At 40.5% G+C, this 22,439-nt stretch overlaps 1 protein-coding gene and 1 non-coding gene across 2 annotated transcripts in view; both read left to right on the top strand.

Annotated features, from left to right (window-relative positions):
* Positions 1-702: 702 nt before the first annotated feature.
* The window catches only part of MAP7D3 (MAP7 domain containing 3), a 36,047-nt gene continuing 14,310 nt past the window's right edge, over positions 703-22,439 (top strand). The window contains 11 exon segments of the mRNA XM_024128154.3: positions 703-811; positions 6,683-6,781; positions 6,877-6,960; positions 8,183-8,346; positions 11,457-11,568; positions 12,118-12,216; positions 15,306-15,395; positions 19,825-20,042; positions 20,045-20,572; positions 21,126-21,256; positions 21,525-21,730. Coding sequence (XP_023983922.1) covers positions 757-811; positions 6,683-6,781; positions 6,877-6,960; positions 8,183-8,346; positions 11,457-11,568; positions 12,118-12,216; positions 15,306-15,395; positions 19,825-20,042; positions 20,045-20,572; positions 21,126-21,256; positions 21,525-21,730 — 1,786 coding nt within the window. The 5' untranslated portion in view covers positions 703-756.
* TRNAK-CUU (transfer RNA lysine (anticodon CUU)) lies at positions 3,468-3,540 on the top strand. The gene has a single exon. It is a non-coding gene; the product is annotated as a tRNA-Lys (tRNA).

The raw sequence follows: 22,439 nt of genomic DNA, 5'->3' as shown, positions 1-22,439 counted from the left end.
TTTATGCCTTTTGCTCACTTTTGGGGGGTTGCCTATTTCTCAAGTAATTTTAAAATCTTTATGCATTCTGGATACTAATCCTTTACGAATATTATATATCTATCTATCTGGCGAGATTAACAACACCAATAAGTCCTCTCCTTCACTTTAAAGACCCACAAACACCCTAAGATAATGCACACAGCTTTGAGACCTAACAGTGTCACGATTTATTCTCAACAACTTAAAGTCTTTACTCATGATCAGGACCCCTAGCACCTCACCGGAACCCATCTCTCTCCCAACCCCTCTCTAGGCCTCTTCACCCAACTTGGGCCTCTCTGTCGTGTTTCAAAGACTAGCAAACTCTTGATGTAAGCGCACCCAGGAGGCACTCAGGAAGTGCTCCCTAAGTGAACGAATAAAGGAAAGAACGTTACTGCGTTTCTAGGTAACAGGGATGAAGAGAAAAAAGGAATGTTGGAGGGCCACGCCGGCTGATGATTGGCTGGCATCCAGGATGGAAGGTGCGGGGAGAACGCGGGACATTGGAGACGGTTTATTTACACCAGGTGGTCGCCGCCCAGCGGCTCACTAAGTGGTGCGCAACAAGCGGCGCCGCGTTAATCGCTTGTCCGAGGCGTGCGCGGCGGCCCTTTGGGCACCGCCCCTTCCCGCCCCCCGGCGCCACGGACCCGGCCCCCGCGGCGGCCGCGCCAGAGCCTGCGCACTGGGGTCCCAGCGCCTGCGGCGACTGCCCTCTCGGCTTCTCTGAAGATGGCGGAGCGCGCCGGTGGTGGCACATCCCTGAGGGGTCTCCGGGAACGGATGGGTGAGCGGGCCGGCGGCTCCCGGGGGGTGCTCGGGCCCGCGCGGGAGGCGGGGTTCCCGCGGCCCCGGGGACTGTCGGAGCGGCGCGGCCCGCGCCGGAAAACTTCAATCCGGAGTCGCCTCGCGCGTTGTCGGGTGCTCCCCTCACCCCCGCCGGAGCGCCCTGGGACGGGACGGGGCGCCGAGAGGGGACGCGGGCGGGAGGGGAGACGGCCGGCCCGCGCCACCAACGGCCCAAGTCCGGCGGCCCAGCTGCCACCGCCAACGGCCGTACCCCCGCGGGCGGGCGGGGCGCGAGAGAGCTAACGGGCTCTGCTGGGGCGGGAGGGCGGGGGCCTGGCACCCCGTAGCCCGCGGAAGGTCCCGAGCCCCGCCTGCCGTTGGGGAGAGGCGGACGCCCTCGCAGCCGCCGGAACGGACGCGCCGCTGCCCGGGAGGTGCGGGCGCCGGGACGGCCTCGCGGCTCGGGGCGCTCGCGCTTTCATTCTCTCCCACGGTCGCAACCCCGGTCTCTCCCGCATCCTCCTGGTCAAGGTCTGGTTAAGGTCCGGTGAGGAGGGGGCCTTGGGGGTCTGGCTTTGAAATTTGGGATGAAACTTGGTCCCCTGCTCCTCCTGGTTTGCCTCAGCACATGACTTCGCCAGGATGTCACCTTCCGTGGGACATCTTGCAGACCTTAGGCTGAACTGAACGGGACTCAGCGCTTCAGAGTGCTTTCTTCTAAACTGGTCCCATCGCCAAAAAGTCCCCCCCCAATCGTTAATTTTATAAAATTTGACAGGATTTGGCATTGCTTAGCCCAGGAGACTGCTTCACTACTTGAGCGAGATAGTATTTCTTGCTTGTGGGAGGTTGCTTTTAGTTCTCGGGCTAGTTTCCTCCTATATGAGCTTGAATAAAACAGCCTTGCTGATTTTACTGAAATCCTTAGGGATTGTTTTCATTTGCAGTTGAAAAATTAGACCGGCTGCGATTGGGAGGGTTTATGTTACTTCAGAACGCTTTGAATCAACTCCCCAGAGAATAATGTCAGAAGCAAAAGCACTTTCATTATTGCATAGCGTGAAAAACTCTTCTGTCTCTAGCTTATTATGGTTCACCTACAGGGAGAGTTTGCAATAAATTCATTGTTTTATTGCTTATTGACACCTAAGGTCCTCTGACATTGAATTATTTCACTGATTTAAACTAACAGGCCTTCTGGATAACCCCCCAAAGTATTTGCATACCGAATGTTGAAAAGTATTTTTAAATTTTATATGGGACAGTTGCTTGAATTCACAGTATTTCAAACTAAAAACTTAAGCAAAAAAAGGCTTAACCGAGAACCTAGTTGACCTCCTTGCTGCCCATTTTGTATTAGGAATTGAAAACATCACGTGTTAAACTTTTACAGAGGACCACCTTGACCAGAAAGTAACTTACTTCATGGTCTCAGCATTTTCCTGAAGGGGACAAAGAGTCAGTGAAATATTCTGCCACTGTGTGGCAGTTGCTTCTTTTCTGTTATCCAAATTAATAGTGAGTAGACTTTGTTGCTGTTTTAGGCAAAGCTCCCTGAATCTGCCTTATTTTTGTGGTTCCCTGATTGCAAGTGTCTTTGGTTTTCTATTTTTTTCTAAATATTTTATCACCCTCTCCCTGGCCTAATGACGTGCAACCTGTAATAAGGCCATGAAGAGAGACCCTTGGTATGGGTGGAATGGATCTGCACTCCCCACTGCTCAGCTTTGAATGAGGGTGGATCCAGGACTGGGCCGGCAACTGTGCGAAGGGTCAGGGACTGGGCTGCTGGAAGAGAGTCTGCTGCTACACACCCCCCAGCCTACATCCAGCAGGAGAGCAAGATAAGACTTTGTAGCAGTTGCTTCTTTTTATTCTGTTATCCAAATAATGGTGAGTAGCCCTGTATCCACTAATCTGTAGCAGTCAGCCGTAGCCCTTCTTACAATAATTTTTAAAAACCTTTCAATCATATATATATATATATATATATTTTTTTTTTTTTGCAATCTACGCCCTTTGCTACCTAATGAGAAATACTAGTTTACTAGTTTGTGTGATCTAATGTTTCTAATTAGTACAAAAGAAAGGTCATGGAGAGGTGGGGCTACAGAGTTTAGGTCCAACTCTGACTGAGAGTGATGTCAAGAGCAGCAGCTGAGGCAGACAATACAGAATTGCTAATAAGTACTGGGATGAGTATTTATCATTGGCTTCTCATGGGATTAAGCATTTTGGGGTGATTGTGCTTGGGTGCAGCTTTAGGAAGATTCTTGAACTAATTGTCATGGAAAAGTGTTCTTCCTTCCTTTCTTGCATTTAGCTTGCCCTAGTAGAGCAGAGCTCTTGTGACACAGATTGTGTGTGTGTGTGTGTGTGTGTGTGTGTGTGTTGGGGGAGTGGGGTTTCTGGAGAGAAGCAGAAATATTCCACTATGTTGAAGTCAGTAGTGACCTAAAATGCTTTATGTCCAGAAGGGGCCTCAAAATTTCAATGACATCTTTTAGAAATCTATCAAGTGTAAAGCATTCTTTAATTTTGGCATCCTAGCGGCATCTATTTTTGGTTCGTTTCATTCTGAGGTTTTTATTGGGCTAGATGGCTAGGATGATTGAGTTTGTTGTTTTCCCATCATAGAAGGAGAATGGGGGAATTCCATGGTGGTCCAGGGGTTAGGACTCTGCACTCTTACTGCCGAGGGCCCGGGTTCAATCCCTGGTCAGGGAACTAAGATCACACAACCCGCGAGGTGCGGCCAAAAAAAAAAAAATGGAGAATGATTTTCTTTTTGTAATGTCTTTTACACATTTTCTCTAAACGTAGGCTTTTCTTAGCCACAGCATAACAGTGCTTACTTTAGAGAAAAAAAAAAAAGTAAATGCTTTATTTTAAAATATTTCCATTGCTGTATTTCCAAAGTATATTTTAAACCAAAGCCCATATATTTCATTTACTTATTGTTGAATACATTTTATACATTTAGATCTTAATTCCTTCATTGTGGTATTTTAAAAAGAAGTAACCTTAAAAGTAGCTGAGGTGGGAATATTAAACTAAGTCATATAAAGGTTGATGTGGGTTTTGTACAGTCTGGTGCTTGATAATTATGTAATGTTTCAAAGTTAAGTTGCTTCTTAATCTACAATTAAGTTCTGGCCTTACCAGTTGCTACCTGTGTGATCTGGGAAAGTTATGTTTAGCCTCAGTTTTCTCATCTGTAAAAAAAAAAAAAAAAAATGAGGAAAATAATAATATCCACTTTATAGGATTGTTATGAGAATTAAATGAGGTAATAACCAATGAAAACAACTTCATAAATGGTGGTGTACATTATTTGTTACGGCAATTTTTTGGAAATACAGATTAAGATTCATAATTCAGTTTTAGTAATAAACTCTACATGTTTTCTTATGTAATCTCCAGGCAAAAGGTAACTTTTAACTTTAATTTTGGATTTAGAGTTAGTATAAGAACTATAGAAGTACTCTATTGCACCTGTTACTTTAAAGTGAATTAAGTAAATTCTCTCATTGAATGGAGTTGAATAAAATGTTCATTTTGTTAAGTCCAGACATAAAGGCTTTCTCCCATTGTTTGGATATTTTTAGAGCCTGTTCTTTTGGTGAATGTATTTCTTGCCAGTAGGAATTTGGACGTAAAGATCTAAAACTAAGATTTGAGGGGACTTCCCTGGCGGTCTACTGGTTAGGACTCAGTGCTTTCACTGCTGTGGCCCGGGTTCAATCCCTGGTCAGGGAACTGAGATCCTGCAAGTGGTGCGGCACAGCCAAAATTTTAAAAAAATAAATAAAAATCAGATTTGATATAACCTTTATATGATTTGGTTCATTATTGCCACCACAGCTATTTCTTAGGTTACTTCTGATTAACAAGATCTTAAATCTGGTAAAATTGTACATTTTGAGAAAAATTGTCCTTATGGCCAATTAAATTATGCCAAAATATGGACTTTCCTTAGGATTTTTAAGCAGGAAAACTGAATGTGCAGAAGCAACAGTGGTTTTCTCTATGCTCACATAGAAATGTTGTGAGTGGAAGGGAGGGTGTGTAGGATGGTTTAATTAACTTGTAGAGTATAGTTAAGAATTTTCTTAATACGCTAGTACTCAAATTCAGAGGATAATCGTGGTCCACAAAATTGATGCTAGTTAAATAACTGAAGAAGCTGACAAGAATCTAATCTTCAAATAGCTAGATCATGGATTATCTGAGCTGTTAGGTCTCTGAGATTGAAAAAAAAATCCTTTTCCCCTTTTGAAATGGTGATCTCTATGGCAACAGTTGTGACGTCGCTTTCAAGGTTACTCTATAAAATGGCTCCCAGATATTTTTCCTCAGTGGCAAGTAACATCTCAAAGTCCATTCATTCTGGGTACAACCACAGTCCCTCTATTCACTTATTTTATAGTTGCCCATCTACAACTGTTTTATATTTTTCTTGATATGTAGAACCCAGAATTGTATGCAGTATCACAGGGGCATATTTCCTGTGCTTTTATACGAGAGTAGAAGAGAGTTCTCAGTGTTATTCTCCAGCTCCTTCCTGAAAATGCCTGGTACCATGGGGCATTTTAGATCCAGCCATATATGGAGTTAGAGTTCAGGGAATTCCCCAAGAACTTGTTTTTGTATCATCTTAGAATTTTAGTTTTTCTTACTTTCCCTCAAATTGTGCTCCCATACTCTTATATTTCACCCTTATTGAAGTTTATTTGCCATTTTCTACCTGTTCACACAAGATGTGTAAATTTATATTATATAATCTATATTTATTTGCTTGACATTTTCCTACCTAGAAAAATACCATCACATTGGCAATTCCTTGAGTGTTTTCTGCGCCTTCACTGTGCATCAGAATAGGGCTTTTAGCAACTGCAAAGGCCTGGGCCCCATTCTCAGAGAATGGAGGCGGGGAGGGGAAGGCTTTGCTAATTTTTTTAAAAAGCAATTTGGGTGACTCGTGTGGAGCCAGGGTTGGGAGCCCCTGATCTGGGTAGTTTATAAATGTACTCCTTATCTTGGGCTCAATCTCTGAGGCTCTCACCGTTGACACTTTTGCATCCAAATTCAGATCCATAAACTCCAAATCTTTTCTAAATTCCCCCAATTTATGGCGAAACATTTTTCCAAATCCTTGCCAGCTCAGTTTTTCTAGTACTTGCTGTAATGTCTGTCTGAGGCATTTTTCAAAGCTATTAATCATTAGCTCTTACTCACCCACCAGCTCACGCTGCTACTTCTACTGACAACTCTGTGGGCACAGATAGGCTGGCATGTCTACGGTAAACACTGTTAATTCTTTGTTGAATTATTGTTGAACATCATAGGTACTCAGTATGTCTTTGCTGACCCAGAGTCTGTCATGATTTTGCCGTGTATAAGAGATTCTGTCCTTTATCATCGAAGATACAATTGGCTGTGCTTTGCCACCCCTGGATTAGCTGTTCGTATTCTTTTTTTTTTTTTAATTAATTTATTTATGGTTCTGTTGGGTCTTCGTTGCTGCACGCGGGCCTTCTCCAGCTGTGGCGAGCTGCGTCGTTGTGGCGCGTGGGCTTCTCACCACAGTGGCCTCCCCTGTCTCAGAGCACGGGCTCCAGGTGCGCGGGCTTCAGTAGCTGTGGCACGCGGGCTCAGTAGTTGTGGTTCTCGGGCTCTAGAGCGCAGGCTCAGTAGCTGTGGCGCACGGGCCCACTTGCTCTGGGGCATGTGGGATCCTCCCGGACCAGGGCTCGAACCCGCGTCCCCTGCATTGGCAGGCAGACTCCTAACCACTGTGCCACCAGGGAAGTCCCACTGTTTGTATTCTTAATATCGAATCCCTTTCCTTTATCTCCCTGTATTTTAGTTGCTGCTGCTAACGCCATTGCTGAAGAAAGACGGAGTCAGGGTAGCTTTAGCGCTCTTCCATCACAGCCCTCAAATATAAAATCAGCGTTTAAACCAGGTATAATTTCTAGAATGCTTTGATAGATGTCAAAGTGTTATATCCTTAAAGTTTGATATCCTATGTCTAACTGTATTCTTTCTTTTTTTTTTTAGTAATAGATGGATCTGTGCTAAAAAATGATGTGAAGCAAAGATTAGCAAAGGAGCGCAGAGAGGAGAAAAAAAGACAAGATGATGGTATATTTTAGACTTTTTTAAAAAATTAAAATGAATGAATTTTGCATTAAGGTTACATATTTCCAGAGTGGTTTTACTTACTTTTTAATCTGTTCATATGGTAGATTACACGTTTTACAGTATGTGTTATATTGGATTAAAAGCTTATACTAAATGAGATAAAGAAGGTCCATGAAAAATATTTGACCAAATTGTTTTATTTTTGGACTAGTAGTTTCTGTTGGCTTTAATTTTCTTAAAATTAAGGTATGAAAATTTCTTCAACATTTGTAGAAACAAGCAAAATGGGATTTCAGAAAAATGACTTAGAAACAAAAATGAGGGAATTCCCTGGCGGTCCAGTGGTTGGCAGTCTGCTTTCACTGCCGGGGTGGGTTCAAAAACCAAAACCAAAACCAAAAAAACAAAACATGGAGTTGATAATAGTCCTAACATAGATATGGTATCTTTCACTGATTGCTATGCTTTTCAAGTGTAACTTGTATCAATTAGGATCTAAAAGAATAATCTTTCCACACCTTGAGAGAATACTTTTTCAACTATGTATTTTTCTCATCTGGCCCTGTAAATCCACTGCAAAACTAGTGCTCAACTTCATTCAAATAAAATAGCAATTGTCTTTGTTTTGGTGAGGAGCTGTTTCTTCCTGTAGCTCTTTAGAAGAGTATTTTACAACTGCATAGATGGCTCTCCAGGCTTTAGTGAGGGGAAATTTGAACGCAGGAAAACATCATGCTGGTCAGTAATGTGGTATGTGCCTAAAGCCCATGAAGGTCAAACTGGCATGCTTAATATCATTGTCTAGATGAGGCCTTTGAAAAGAAGTTTCCTAGTAGAAGGGAAAAAAACATATATTCTGGCTATGTGTTGTTTTCACGTCTTGTTTTAATGTATAGCATATTAATCTGATGGGGTTTGACTTTAGCTCAAGTCAGCAGAAACATCACATGAAAGAAAATATTTCTTCTGAATTTGGAATTTTAGTTCGGACAGGAGGAGAGTCATCTAAGCCAATTCAGTTCTCAGGAGTTAAATGAACACCCAGTGGAAATGATTCTCTTGTGGCCATCTCTGTTCACTTATATAATAAGTCTTTAGTCATTAGCACAGGTTATGTTATTTTTAAGAAAGATAATAAAATATAAACTTTTTCCTTCTCTGTCTGTAATGTGGAAAACTTAAATATTTTCTTGGCTCTTACCTTGCATTTGGAATATTTCAGCTAATAAAGAGACACAACTACTTGAAAAAGAAAGAAAGTCTAAGATCCTATACGAAAAACAGATGGAAGAAAAGCAGCGAAAACTGAGGGAACAGAAAGAAAAGGATGAACAACGGAGAATATCTGCAGAAAAAAAGAGGAACGAAAAGTTACAGGAAGAAAGGGTACATGTTTTTCTAGCCTGTTAATCAGATGATGCACTGTGTTGCCTGGTTCTGCAGTACTTTTTTTCTTAGCCCTTCTCTGCTTTTACTGGAACCAATCCCAATTCTTCTTTCATCTTTCCTTCAAATTAGCACCTCTTGCCCCATCCTGATCCGAGCCTTGCACGTCCAGGGAGAGAACCCTGTCCACTTGCAGGGTGCCTGCGGCCTGGGCTTTGCTCTAAGCGGCTTTCTCTCCTGCAAAAGTTGTTGTCCCATTGCCTAGTGTTCATCTACCCACCGTCCCAGGCCCCCCTGAGAGGCCCCCGTCTGACCCTGACCCGCTCTGCTTCTCACCACTCGGCTCATCGTGTGAGTGGCAAAGGCCCAGCCAAGCCAGAGCCTCGCACTCTCCCACGGTTCCCTGGCTCCCTCTCCTTTGCGCTCTCCCCCCTCCCCTTCTTGTTCCTTTTTTTTCCTCTCTGTTGTTTTGTAGCCTTGCTCTCTCTTTTCCTGTCTGGACTCTGTTTTGGTGTCTTTGGCACTCTGTTGGTATGAGTCACTGCCTCTGTTGTGCCCTCTCTTTCCCCCGCTGTCCCTCTTCATTCAGTTTGTCTTTGACTGTTGTGTGGGCATCTGGCTGCCTGTCTCAATCTGTATGATTCTCTCGCACCAAGTTTTTCTCCTGTAGGTTGTTCCACAACTCTACTCAGAGTGTCCTTGGCTCCTTCTGAATTCACATGTTCTGTCCTGTTCCTCGCTGTCATTCTCTCTTTTCTTTGTTCCAGTGACTCTCAAGTGTCCCTGAGTGAGTCTTGGTCTGTCTTCGGCTCTCTGTCTGACTGACTCTGGCCTTTTTCTGCCCGAGGCACCTCCCTTTTCTTTCTGCTTTCTTTGTCTTAGCTTCTCCCTCTTTTCTCTCCCCATCTTTAGAGTTTCTGCCTCTCTCAATATGTGGGTTTTTATCTCCCTCTCTTTTTTTCTGTTGCTCCAGTTTTTTTTTTTTGTTTTTTTTTTTTATGTGGGACGCGGGCCTCCCACTGTCGTGGCCTCTCCCGGTGTGGGGCACTTTTTTTTGTTTTTTTTTTTTATGTGGAACGCGGGCCTCTCACTGTCGTGGCCTCTCCCGTTGTGGAGCACAGGCTCCGGACGCGCAGGCTCAGCGGCCACGGCTCACGGGCCCAGCCGCTCCGCGGCACATGGGATCCTCCCGGACCGGGGCACGAACCCGCGTCCCCTGCATCGGCAGGCGGACTCTCAACCACTGCGCCACCAGGGAAGCCCTGTTGCTCCAATTTTTAAATGTTTTTTTCTCTCCTTTTCTCTTTGGTTTCATTTCTCCCTAAGAGCCCCCTTCTCTGTGTCTTTCTCTGTGGTGCTCGCTTTTCCTCCTAATTTTTGCACACAGTTGGCTCTTGCAAATGCCTCACCCCCCAGCCCTTACCCCCACTGGCGAATCTTCCTTGTTCTAGGACTATTCCTGTGCTGTTTCTTCCCTGTCCATGGTCCACTAGCACCTTCTCTGTCTTTTTTTTTTTTCCAGCACATTCCAGTATTTAATGAATTCTCATTCAGAACTTGTGTCACTCTCTGGCTTCCTCTGTGAAACATCTCCTTAATTTACTTCTCTGTGGTAAAGAGAGTGAAGGCCAGAGAGACTGAACTAGGTAAAGAGAGAACCAAAGAAAGTAAAATAGAAAACTGTGCGCAGAGTCGGAGAGGGTCCCTGGAGGAGAGAGAGTCCCGGGGACTGTGAGAAAAAAAGACCATCTTAGAGAAAGAGGAACCTGAGAGAGAGAACACAGAGAAAGAAGAAGCAACAAAATGATACTATAGACAGCGGGAGCCAGAGACAGGGCAGGAGAAGAGGCTTGAAGACAGGGAGAAAGGGCAAAAGAGAACCGACCCCAGAGAGCCAGCATGGGGGAGTCCCAGACATAGCAGGGACCGTTCGACACTGTGAGGAGGCTGCACGGAGGAAAAGAGACAGAACGATTCAGTTGAGAGCACAGAGGGTCAGCACACCTGGAAACAGCAGCTTAGAATGCTTAGGAATCAGAGATGTTTTAGTAATACAAGAATATTCTCTGTTTTTAGTCTTTATTATACTTTTTGGGTGTCTAAGTAATTTAGAACAACTTACTTTCTGTTGGAAAAGATAATTTTAAAATATTGCCATTAGGTAAGTTTTATTTTAAGACTTGCAGTTGCTTTTCTCCTCAGAGGATATGGGTGACTCTCTGTTTTCCTAGTATGTTTACCCTATTTGGCCTCAGAGAAATGGTGGGAACATCGTAAGGATGATGTTGCTATGAAACGATTGTTGTCAGGGAAGAATAGGAAACCTTCTGGCCCTGAGTTGATTTGCTTACCTGAGTGTAGTCCATGGTATGTTACAGCACAGGATGAGGAATAGCTGAGAAAAGAAAACTGCCTCTCATTTCCAGCAGTGGCCTTGTTTCGCCACAGTGTAGCATTTACATTTGTAGAGCTGTTATCCTGCCCAGTTCAAATTGAAGCTGAGGTCAAGACAAACACATCTCTTTTTAAAAATTTGATTAGTTAACACCAGAATTTAAGATGTTACAAATGTGGGTATAACAGATGATCTGGCATACATATCACACATGTGTATTAGTTGATTTGTTTTTCGTGCCTCATTCTACAAAGAATTTAAGGTATATTTTAAAAAAGACATACAACCACCAGATGAGAAAATAAGTGGTTGAGGGAATCGAGCAGAGGGGGAAATTAAAGTAAGAAAATAATAAAACATAAGGTATGATTAGCATACACCAAAGCGTACCACTCAGTCTTTGTATAGTTGCTAGAATAGGCTACACGTTTGGTTCTAAATTTCCCAATGATATAAGCAAAGAGGGAAGCACAGTCAGCTCCTCGATTCATGTCCATAAGATTAAAACCTAGTTATTCGGGAGAACGTGGATTGATACCTGAGATGTATTGAACTTTAACTTTTTACCTGAGATGTTTCCAGTTCTATCTTTTATTTAAAAAAATTTGCCTGATTGAAAAATTTGGTAGTGGGGGTATTTTATAACCGACAGATCAAAATTATACTAACCAATATAATGCATATGTAAAAATTTGTTGGCATTTATTTTAAATAGGAGAGATTCAAAGCTGTCCTTCATCGTACACTGGAACGGAGCAGCCGTATTGATCATCAAAAAAGATGGTCATGGGAAGGCTCTACAACAGTAAACTCTCAGAATAAAACTGGTAATTAATACAACTGCTAAACTTTAAGTTCATTCATTTTCACATGTAAATATTGGCTACTAGTATAAGGTTACATTTACTACAAAAAGTTTTGAGCTTTGTATCCTAGGTGAAAACACTGCCATGTACTTACTCTTTGGCATGCGTTTAAATTTGTGTCATATGAGATCGCCAAAGAACCAGGTGAAATTTTATAGTAATTTTATTTTATTTTATCCACTGTATCCAAAATCTTACCATTTAAACTTGTAATCAGTGTAAAAATGAATAATAATTGATAAGCTTTACACAGCTTTATCCAGTGCATATTTTAAAAATAGTCCTGTTTAATATTGATGTACTGTAAATTTTTCCTATGTGTGGACATAATTCTATACAGTTGCATAAAATGTAAGTTAAATTTATATAGTTTGTAAGGAATGACTGAGAGCATTGTGTACCTAATTAATACACGTTTATGCTCCATAGAAGTACATCATGAACTCATTTTGTTTCAGCTAGTGATGCTTTTTTAAATATGAGTACAGTAAATCTTCTATCTTTTCTCAGCCAACAGACATTCTGTATCTACTGAAAAGCTTGAACAGGGGACTTCTGGATTACATAAACAGATGTCATCTGCAAGTCCTCAGAATTCTGTTGCCAAGAGTAAGTAGTTATTTCATGTCTTCTACTGAGTTTCAAACCAATGAAATCAATTCTTTATATGTATATCCACAGTACCACTTATTCTTTAGATTGTAGGACATTTAACTATTTCAGAAGAGCACCACCTTGTTTTACAGTAGAGATGGTCATTACTATCTGTATTTTCATCAGTATAAATCCTTGTTTCTTGATTTGTGTACTAATCATATCAGATGGGTTTGTTGGGCTTAGGTAGCCCAACAAATATGAAACATATTTTGACCAAAAGACATTGCCATTAGGTGGCACAATAATTTATTTTATAATTAATTCATATTCTATCTAACCTATAAATGAAATAACTTTTTCTAGGGACTAGACTAGTCATTCAATTTTCATTAAGTTTCATGAATATTACCTCATTTACAGAAAATAATAACATATATATAGCAGTGGACAGGTTGATCTGCTTCACATATATATAAAGTTGACAGGCAAGTATAATTACCTTCCTAGTTGTATAGTTAAGACCCCAAGAAATTCGGTGATTTCCACTCCACCATACTTACTTATGGTTTATATTTTGGTCATTTGATAGATGGATCATGGTATTTAAATTGTACATTCCACTAGCAAGTCAATGTTTTCCCCCAAAGCAAATAAAGTGGTAACAGTGTTTAATGAGAGAAGTATTGCTAAGCTCCACTTTACAACTCTTCCTAGAGGTAATGCAGTGTTCTTTAAAATAAAACAAAGTTATCTACTCTGGATACTTCAAATACCTTTTGCTCCTAGTGTTTGCACTTTTAATTAGCGTTCCTTTTTTTTCTTTTTTTTTTTCTTTTGGCTGCCTGGCTTGTGGGATCTTACTTAGTTCCTCGACCAGGGATTGAACCCGTACCCTACGCAGTGAAAGCACGGAGTCCTAACCACTGGACAGCCAGGGAATTCCCTAGAGTTCCTTATTTTTAAAAAAATCTTTACCAGAGTGTGTGTCAGTGACCATTTCTGGCTTGTAGTACATGGTGCTTCTCATTGATAATTGAAATGGATTAGACAACCATACCCATCCGGAGAAAAAAACAGAAGTGATCTGGGGAGGAAAAAGACATGGCAGACATATTCCACATTATTCCCTCAAACTTAGCCATAAGAAAAGAAGAAATACCACCTTTGTACTTTGTGAATTGAGACAAAGGCATAATTATAGTTTGAATTAAAAATGTTTCTTTTGTATTATTAGGTGCCTTGGCAGTTCTTTGAGCAATACTGATTGCTCTAAAATTCCACTACAGCAAAAGATTCTGGACCTCATTTAAAGTATAATTAGTTAATTGTAGCAGTGGTTAACTTAGTAGGAAAGATTTCCATTTTTGTCTAAATATTATAGTTTTAATGTGTTGAAAAGGATTTTTGTTTTGTTCATCCTTACGTTATTTGTACTTTTAGAACTCTTACAGTTTCCAACGATGAACTTGAGAGGTCTTTCATTGTTTGTCAGTCTTGGTGCATCTAATTTTCTCTTGTAATGGTCCAACAAAAGTTGATCCACTTTCCACCCTTACCCTCAATATGCTTTCCCAGAGCACTTTTATGTATAGCCCAGGTTCATTCATAGATTAATGTGGGAAGATTTTCTCTAGCACCTTGCTTGTCATGTAATTAATTTATTATTCACAAACTCAATCCTTTAGAAAAATTAGGTAACATTCATTGCAATGTTATGTTTATATACTTTCATTTTAATTTATTTTAATTGTTTCATAAGCATTGGCCATGTTTTACTATCTAATTGCTTGGAGGAATTAGCAAAGATTTCTTGCACAGACATTTATTAACATTTTTAATATAATCAGCAAACACTAGTGTGTTTTCATTAATATGTGTGCCTGCTGTATCAATGAGACATGTAAAGAGAAGGGACAGGTGATGACTTTCAAGTTAATAATCAGTTAAATTGCACTGAAGGAACAATCCCAAGTAACTTTTTAATGTAAGAAGGTATGTGTGGAAGATACTTTATGAAGGAGTTTGCTTAAAGTTACAGTATATTGCACACTCTGAAATGATGAATGCCGTTAAATTAATGATTCCAATAATTTTATTGAAAATAAAATCAATATTGTCAGTGGCTTACCTTTGTAAAATCCCTTCAAATTGAGATAAAACCTGTTCAATCCAGAGAGATGAACATTTCAAACTCAAATGAAGTTCATAATCTAACCTGTGATATTTTAAATAGCGTTGCTTTAAATCTTGACTGATTCAAATAGTCTGTTTTTCTTCTGCTCATTGCTGACTTATAATAACTGTTCACACTATTTTGTCATTTCTTGCAGTGTGATAATGAGGGATAGGTGATTTCATCACATGGTTGAATTGATTACACTTCTGTGGTTCATGCTGTGCAATTACATTATCAATTCAAGAATTTTCACAAGATGCTATATTGTCAATATGTACTTTAATTTAGAGGTTCCCAAAAGAGAAGTTCTTCTTTAAAGACTTTCCTCAGTATCCTGAGCCATAATATTTCAAGTGAAATGGAAAAGACACAAAAGTGTCTTTTCCCATATGACTGGTTTGGGTTGCTAAAATTGTGACATCTATACCAAATGTTAATGATCATTTTTATTTAAAAAATGCTAGTTAAGGGACTTTCCTGGCAGTCCAGTGGTTAGGACTTGGTGCTTTCATTGCCGTGGCCTCGGTTCAGTCCCTGGTCAGGGAACTAAGATCCCGCAAGCTGCGCGGCACAGCCAAAAAAAAAAAAAAAAAAATACAAGTTAAAACTGAACTATAAATTACTTTAGTAATAGATGTTATGGACTGTGTCCAAAATTAAATGTTGTGTATTCCTAATTTGGGAAATTTGATGTTGTCAGTATCAGATTTTCCCGCTTAATTTTGACTGTTTCCTAAATAATTTTATTTCACTTCGGATAACTTACTTAGAGAGTAAATTAGTTTTAAGTTTGGGCATGTAAAATTTCTGCATAATACTTGAAATTTAAATACGATAAAAAATGTTTGGAAATGGGTGGCTCACCCCTGAAATAATATATATAAACAGCTTGTGAAAGGTAATATTCTTTGCTCTTGATCTCCAGAAACAACAGAAAAGAGGAGAAGCTCATCTCTGAATAGAAGATGTAGCAAACTGCATTCATCTACAGAACAAGTGGAAGAAAAAACACCTGGTTAGTTATTTCTATGTACCGATCTTAAACGGTGGTTTAAAAGTGTTATATTTATGTCAACATTTCAGCTGCTTGAAAAGCCATTCCAAAACATTGGAAGCCAAAATATCCCTTCTTTAGCTAAAAAATGTACTTTGGTGCCATACTTATTTGGCTGAAGCCAAAAGAGTCTCTTTAAATGAAATATATAATTCTGCAGTGAAGCTGAGGAGCTAGACCACAGAATGTTGGCATAGACAGAGTTGTCCTGAAGCACTTGATTCCCTTCAAACGTTTCATCAATTCACACATTGAAGTTCTAAATTACCGGCAACATTTTGAACTTCAAAGCTTTGCTTTGGTAGGCCTGTGTCTTTATTCCCGAGAATGGACTTGAGGATATGGGGAGGGGGAAGGGTAAGCTGTGACAAAGTGAGAGAGTGGCATGGACATATATACACTACCAAACGTAAAATAGATAGCCAGTGGGAAGCAGCCGCGTAGCACAGGGAGATCAGCTCGGTGCTCTGTGACCACCTAGAGGGGTGGGATAGCGAGGGTGGGAAGGAGGGAGACACAAGAGGGAAGAGATACGGGAACATATGTATATGTATAACAGATTCACTTTGTTCTAAAGCAGAAACTAACACACCATTGTAAAGCAATTATACTCCAATAAAGATGTTAAAAAAAAAAGCTTTGCTTTGTTGCTTCACAGCATAAGACACATCTATCCTTTGGGCGTGTTTTCACTGCTGATGATTACGCGCAAGATTTCAAAATTATTACTGAAGTACTTCTTTATGTAAAGTTGTTTCTAACACCCCCCTAAGTTTTCCCTGTTAAACATGATTTTCCTTTTTTTTCCGTAACAAACTGTTCACTTACAGAAGACTCTCCATTTAATTGATTCAGGTCACATCCTGTTATAACAAATGTCATTGTCCCAAGGATCTTTTTTTTTTATAAATTTATTTTTATTTTTGGCTGTGTTGTGTCTTTGTTGCTGTGCACGGGCTTTCTCTAGTTGCGGCGAGCAGGGGCTACTCTTTGTCGCAGTGGGTGGGCTTCTCGTTGCAGTGGCTTCTCTTGTTGCCGAGCTCGGGCTCTAGGCGCGCGGGCTTCAGTAGTTGTGGCTCGTGGGCTCTAGAGCGCAAGCTCAGTAGTTGTGGCATGGCGCACGGGCTTAGTTGCTCCGCGGCATGTGGGATCTTCCTGGACCAGGGCTCGAACCCGTGTCCCCTGCATTGGCAGGTGGATTCTTAACCACTGCACCACCAGGGAAGTCCCCACAGGGATCTTTTTGAACATAAAAATTTATTGGAGCAAGCTATTTACAAGATTTACTTTTAACAGAATAATTCACTCAGTCTCTTGGAGCTATTGGCAATCGACTTGACCAATATGACTGTCAGTGACATACATCTGGAGGAATCCCTGTCAGAGTTGTTTTGTCATGTACAACTATTTCCTCCACGTGTGAGTTCCTCTGTAGAGACTCCATACATTGGGTATGGTTCTGCTAGATACATTACCTGGATTCCTGCTTTGGGGTTATTGTGGTATGCTGGGGCCTTTTCCCTAACAGGGTAGTCCCATCAGGTGGCAGTTTTCAGTCCTGTTATATATGTGTGGCTCTCATTGCCTCTGCTTTTAGGCTGGGAAAGTTATCATTTGCAGCAGTTCACATTGCTCCTTCTTGCTTTGCATTTATTTGTGAGACCTCAAATCAAATCCTTTCTGTTTGTTCTCATCATTTAGTTTGTCAGCTATACACTAGTCTTTGGGAGAATAATCAGTCGCCTGTTCATCCCAACAAAAGTGTCAGTAGCCGGGAACAAAAGTACTGCTTCATTATTAATTTCTGGAAGCAGTACTCCAGGTAACAGGCATAGAGTAGAGTGCCTGAAAGTGTTAGTATTTGTGCTTAAAAGTAGGTTGTATCACTTAATTTTTTACAGTAAGGCATAAAAATAATTTGAATCAATACTTTGCAAATGAGTGATTCTACCCAACATTTTATGTTGCATATTTATGGTTTCTAGCAGGGTAGAATAGTTATCAGTGTAATTTATAGGATGAGATAGGGACCTTTGGTTGTTAAATTGTAAAACAGTGGGTTTCTTAACCTGTGTTTAAGTGCATCACAGTACTGTAAAAAGTACTGGATTTCAAAAATAGAGAAAAACTTAAATAATATCAAGGGAGAAAGTGTTCTATTCCACCCTTCTTTTTTTCTTAAAATGTGGAAGAATAACATTGAGTGGCTCTTTAGCTTTTAATTAAGAACATAAAGATTGTTAGTAAAATAAAACAGATCTTCAGGGTTATGTGGATTTTCTCATTTATAGGTTACATATCATTTTAGACATGGCTTTAGGTAGTAAGTCCTTAGTAATGGAGAGCTCTAGTGCATCGTTCCCATCCTTTTTGTCTTTTTTTCTCCACTTTTTCCTTTCCAGAATATATCCCACCCCCTTTGCTTATTTTTATGTAAATATCCATATGATTAGTAAACCAAAGTGCTGTCATAGACTTTGTGGTAGTGCAGCTTTACTTCTCTTGGTTCAAATTCCCAACTTTGTTTTATGCCTAGATGTGTGTCAGATTATTTTCTACCAGTCTCCCCTCAGTCTATTGTAAGGTATTCTAATTACTTTCATTTTATTTTAATATGTTACTCCTATCAAAAACCTCAATATTTTGTCTTAAATTTCTGTAGCTATTAGAAATCTAGTTATTATACTTACTATATTTTCTGTAGCACAGTCAGTGTTAAATAAGTGACTGTTAGGCACATACAAGTATGTAAGTAAAATGCTTTCTCTACCAAAAGTGAGGGACTAAAAAATAACCGAGTCTTATATTTACCAAGTCTTTAGAAAGCCACCACCAAATACCGTCCTTAAAATGTTTACTTTAGGGAATTCCCTGGTGGTCCAGTGGTTAGGACTCCATGCTCTCGCTGCTGAGGGCCCGGGTTCTGTTCCTGGTCGGGGAACTAAGATCCCAGAAGCCACGTGGTATGGCCAAAAAAAAAAAATTCACTTTATTATAAAGCAATAAACATTTAGTGTAGAAAAATTTTAAATATTATTTTCTATTATTCCAATACCCACTGATAACTGAATATTTTTCTTTACGTTTACATATTTTTTAATAGAATGGGATCATAACCTGCTTTTGTTTAAACTCAACGTGTATACCATTTTCTATGTCCAAAAATTGTATATTATTACTCTTAATGACTGCCTTAGTATAGTCCAAGCTTTGTGTTGAATATTTAGATTATATTTAAATATAATTATTAAATTATATTATTAAACAATGCTGTAGTAAGTAATCTCATACATACATTTTCATTTATTTATCTGATTTTTTTCTTCAGAATAACCTAAATGTGAAATTGCAAGAACAAAGAGTGGACTTTTTATTTTAAAAAAATATTTATTGATTGATTGATTTGGCTGCGTCGGGTCTTAGTTGCGGCATGCGGGATCTTTTTGGTGGCGCACAGGCTTCTCTGGTGTGCACGCATGGGCTCAGTAGTTGCGGCATGCAGGCTCTCTAGTTGTGGCGCGTGGGCTCTAGAGTGTGCAGGCTTAGGTGCCCCGCGGCATGTGGGATCTTAGTTCCCCAACCAGGGCTCGAACCCTTGTCTCCTGCATTGGAACGCAGATTCTTAGCCACTGGACCACCAGGGACGTCCCGAGTGTGTACTTTTTAGAATGGCTTTTGATACACTATTGCCAAAATGCTTCCCAGGGAGCATATACCAATCCATACTTCCACCAGCAGTGCATGAGGTTGCCTGGTTCCCAACATTGGTATTATCACTTTCCTCTATCTTAGCTGGTACCGGATATTATAATTTTTGTCCATTTGTTAGGCTAAAAATATTTAGATTGTTAAAGCTGGAAGAGACCTTGGAGTTCCAGCCCATTCTGATTAACGTCTTATTACAATTTTTAGTATGGGTGAGAAAATGCTCTTTTTTTATACTCTATTTTAAAACAATCACATATAGAATGCCTTATGTAATCACCTGTAATGGTAAGATCCCTGGCCTTGGTGACATTATTTAGATTACTTTTAAAAAGCGTTGAAGGTCTTGTAATTTTCTATGAAAATCATTCTGAACTATAGTGTGATTAAAATAGAAATGGCTTACGGCAAACATCAGCTTTGGAGAAGCATCTTATTTTCATCTGGAGTGGACTGTTGTTTTCACAATGCCTCTCTTGGTGGTGGTGCTGCTTCTGAAGTACCAGCTTTGCGATGCTTCTGTTCTGTGTCTGTGATCCATTTCAGTAAACATTTCTGTGTTGTGTGTAATCCCTGTCATTTCCTAATAAACTGAGTCTCTTTTTATATTGTTACATGGTACATTTCTGTCTCATCAAATTTCTAGCTGTGTGGAATTTCACTCTCTGTCCTCATTTACCTACAGGCATCCACAATATGTTCCAGTATGTAAACATGCCCCTGCTTAAGCACAGCAGTGGTGAATTGAAGAGTACCATGGTGCCTCACAAGGCAGCGGTGGTAATACCTCCCCAGGAGAAAGTAGACACACCCTCCAAGACAAGCGTGGAAGCGGCCCCCAAGGCGAGTGTGCAAGTGCCCCCGGAGGTGAGCGTGGAAGCACCCCCCGAGGCAAGCTTGGATGGGAAGTATCTCCCGAGGTGAGCGTGGAAGCACCCCCCGAGGCAAGCTTGGAAGTATCCCCCGAGGTGAGCGTGGAAGGGCCCCCCCGGATGAGCGTGGAAGCACCCCCCGAGGCGAGCTTGGAAGTACCCCCTGAGGTGAGCATGGAAGCACCCCCCGAGGCGAGTGCAGGAACACCCCCCAAGAGCGTGGAAACATCACCTGAGGCAAGTGAGGATCTGTCCCTTGAGGCAAGTGTGGATCCGTCCCCAGAGGTGAGCATGGACTCATCCCCAGAGGTGAGCGTGGACTCGTCCCCAGAGGTGAGCACGGAAGCATCTCCTGAGGCGAGCGTGGAAGCATCTCCTGAGGCGAGCGCGGAAGCATCTCCTGAGGCGAGCGTGGAAGCATCTCCTGAGGCGAGCGTGGAAGCATCCCCAGAGGAGAGCACAGAAGTGCCCTCTGAGGCAAGTATGGAGGCGCCCCCTGAGGCCTCCCCTGAGGTGACCATGGGAATGTCTTCCAAGGTGAAAATGAAAGACTCTCCACAGGTTTGACAAGTGCCTTTCATTGAGAAATTTTCTATTAAAATCTGTGTGTTTTGTTGTATAGATTATGATAGGTCAGATTTCACAACATAAGCAACTTCTTATTTAAAGTGTTCTGTGATAAAATAAAATAAATTCACTTTAATAATTTAGAATTATATGATATTCATTGTTGCAGAGTTTACCCCCCCAAAGCTGGAATATTAGTTAATTTTTAGTAGAAGAGACAAAATAAAGCAGTTTATATGAACTGTGTTTCTAAACTCTGAAGGAATGTTTTTGAGAACTATTGCAAACCTCAATTAGGATTTAAAAATAAAAGTAGGTTTTGAAGTAAAAGAATTCTTTTAAATTATTTCTATGGCATGCTTGAATTGTGTAATATAAATTGTTAGTCTGGAAGAATGTATCTCTGTACCTAATTCTCATGCATGAAAGGAAAATTGGGAGTTTAAGGAGCTATAATTGTATGTTATTCAGAATATTTTTCTCTTGAAAAGCCAGCTGCAAAAGGTAATGCTAGTAATTTCTTATCTGATTGTATTGATCTGTTCAGAAATCAGAAACGGACAAACAGGCCTCAAACCCGATTACGAAGAAGCGCCTACCACCATCACAGATACCGTGTTATAGATGGTCATCTTCTCCTACAAGCAGGTGGCGTCCTCCATCTCCCATCAGTGCTAGGTAAGTAGCTTATTTGCCACTGTTCCTGATACGTATTTTACCAGGATAAATTTCACATCAGTGTTTCATAAATAATATAGTATGCATGGTAATGTAAATATAAAGGGAAAAGCCTTTAAAAATGGATTTACCTTTGTCTGTTATAAAATATCATTATATCATAAAGTCAAGACATTATAGTTTATGAAATGGTACACTAAAAATCATCACATATGTATTACAAAACCATACCAGGCTTCCCCCATTAACTATTACTTTTTCCCAGCAGGCAAATCCAAAAGAATCGCCCCCCGTCACCTTCACCCGTCACGTCAAAACAGTCGACACAGTTTTCTTTTTCCTGTAGAGTAATTCCTATGCAGCGTACCGTATTTGCACAAAATGCATTAGGTACTATTGGAATGAAAAGTGAAGCCATCTCTAACACCATTAACAGCTCTGAGGCTGCAAGCCAAAAGGATATGATCTGTGAAGGTGAGTTCCTTCACTAAGAAGTTCATTTCAGCAACACAGAAAATCTTAAGGTAGTTTGGGAACTGTCAACATCATTTTATTCCCCAGTTCAGAGAACTTTAGGAAGTGGACTTTCTTTTAAATAAAGAGAATTTCACCAGTCACACTGGCACACTGCTTTTTTTTTCTTGCTGGAACGTCTTACCCCCATTTTTGGAACTGATGTTGGAAGTATGGATGGGTTGGATGAGCGCCATGGTCTAGGTGGTCCCTGCATTTCCTTCCAGCTCTGATAGTGGATGGCCCTAAGGTATTTTCCATCCTTGGAGAGAGCACTCCAGCCACTTGTGGCTGAGCAGGTTTCCTTCAGGAGCTGTATGGCAGTTTCCATACATAAACCATACATGTGTCAGGTCAGTATGTGGGTTCCAAAAAGTATCATATTGGTATTTTGCCGTTCTTTTTTTTAAATTGAAGTACAGTTGATTTACAATGTTGTGTTAGTTTCTGGTATACAGCAAAGTGAATCAGCTATATATGTATTCTTTTTCATATTCTTTTTCATTATAGGTTATTGCAAGATATTGAATGTAGTTTCCAGTGCTATACAGTAGGACCTTATTGTTTATCTATTTTATATATAGTAGTTCATATTTGCTAATCCCAAACTCCTTATTTATCCCTCCCCCTGCTCCTTTCCCCTTTGGTAACCGTAAGTTTGTTTTCTATG

Source organism: Physeter macrocephalus, chromosome 21 (genome assembly GCF_002837175.3).
Source record: "Physeter macrocephalus isolate SW-GA chromosome 21, ASM283717v5, whole genome shotgun sequence".
Taxonomy (NCBI): Eukaryota; Metazoa; Chordata; class Mammalia; order Artiodactyla; family Physeteridae; genus Physeter; species Physeter macrocephalus.
Note: the sequence above shows the minus strand (reverse complement) of the source record. Positions and strands in the feature narration are given on the sequence as shown.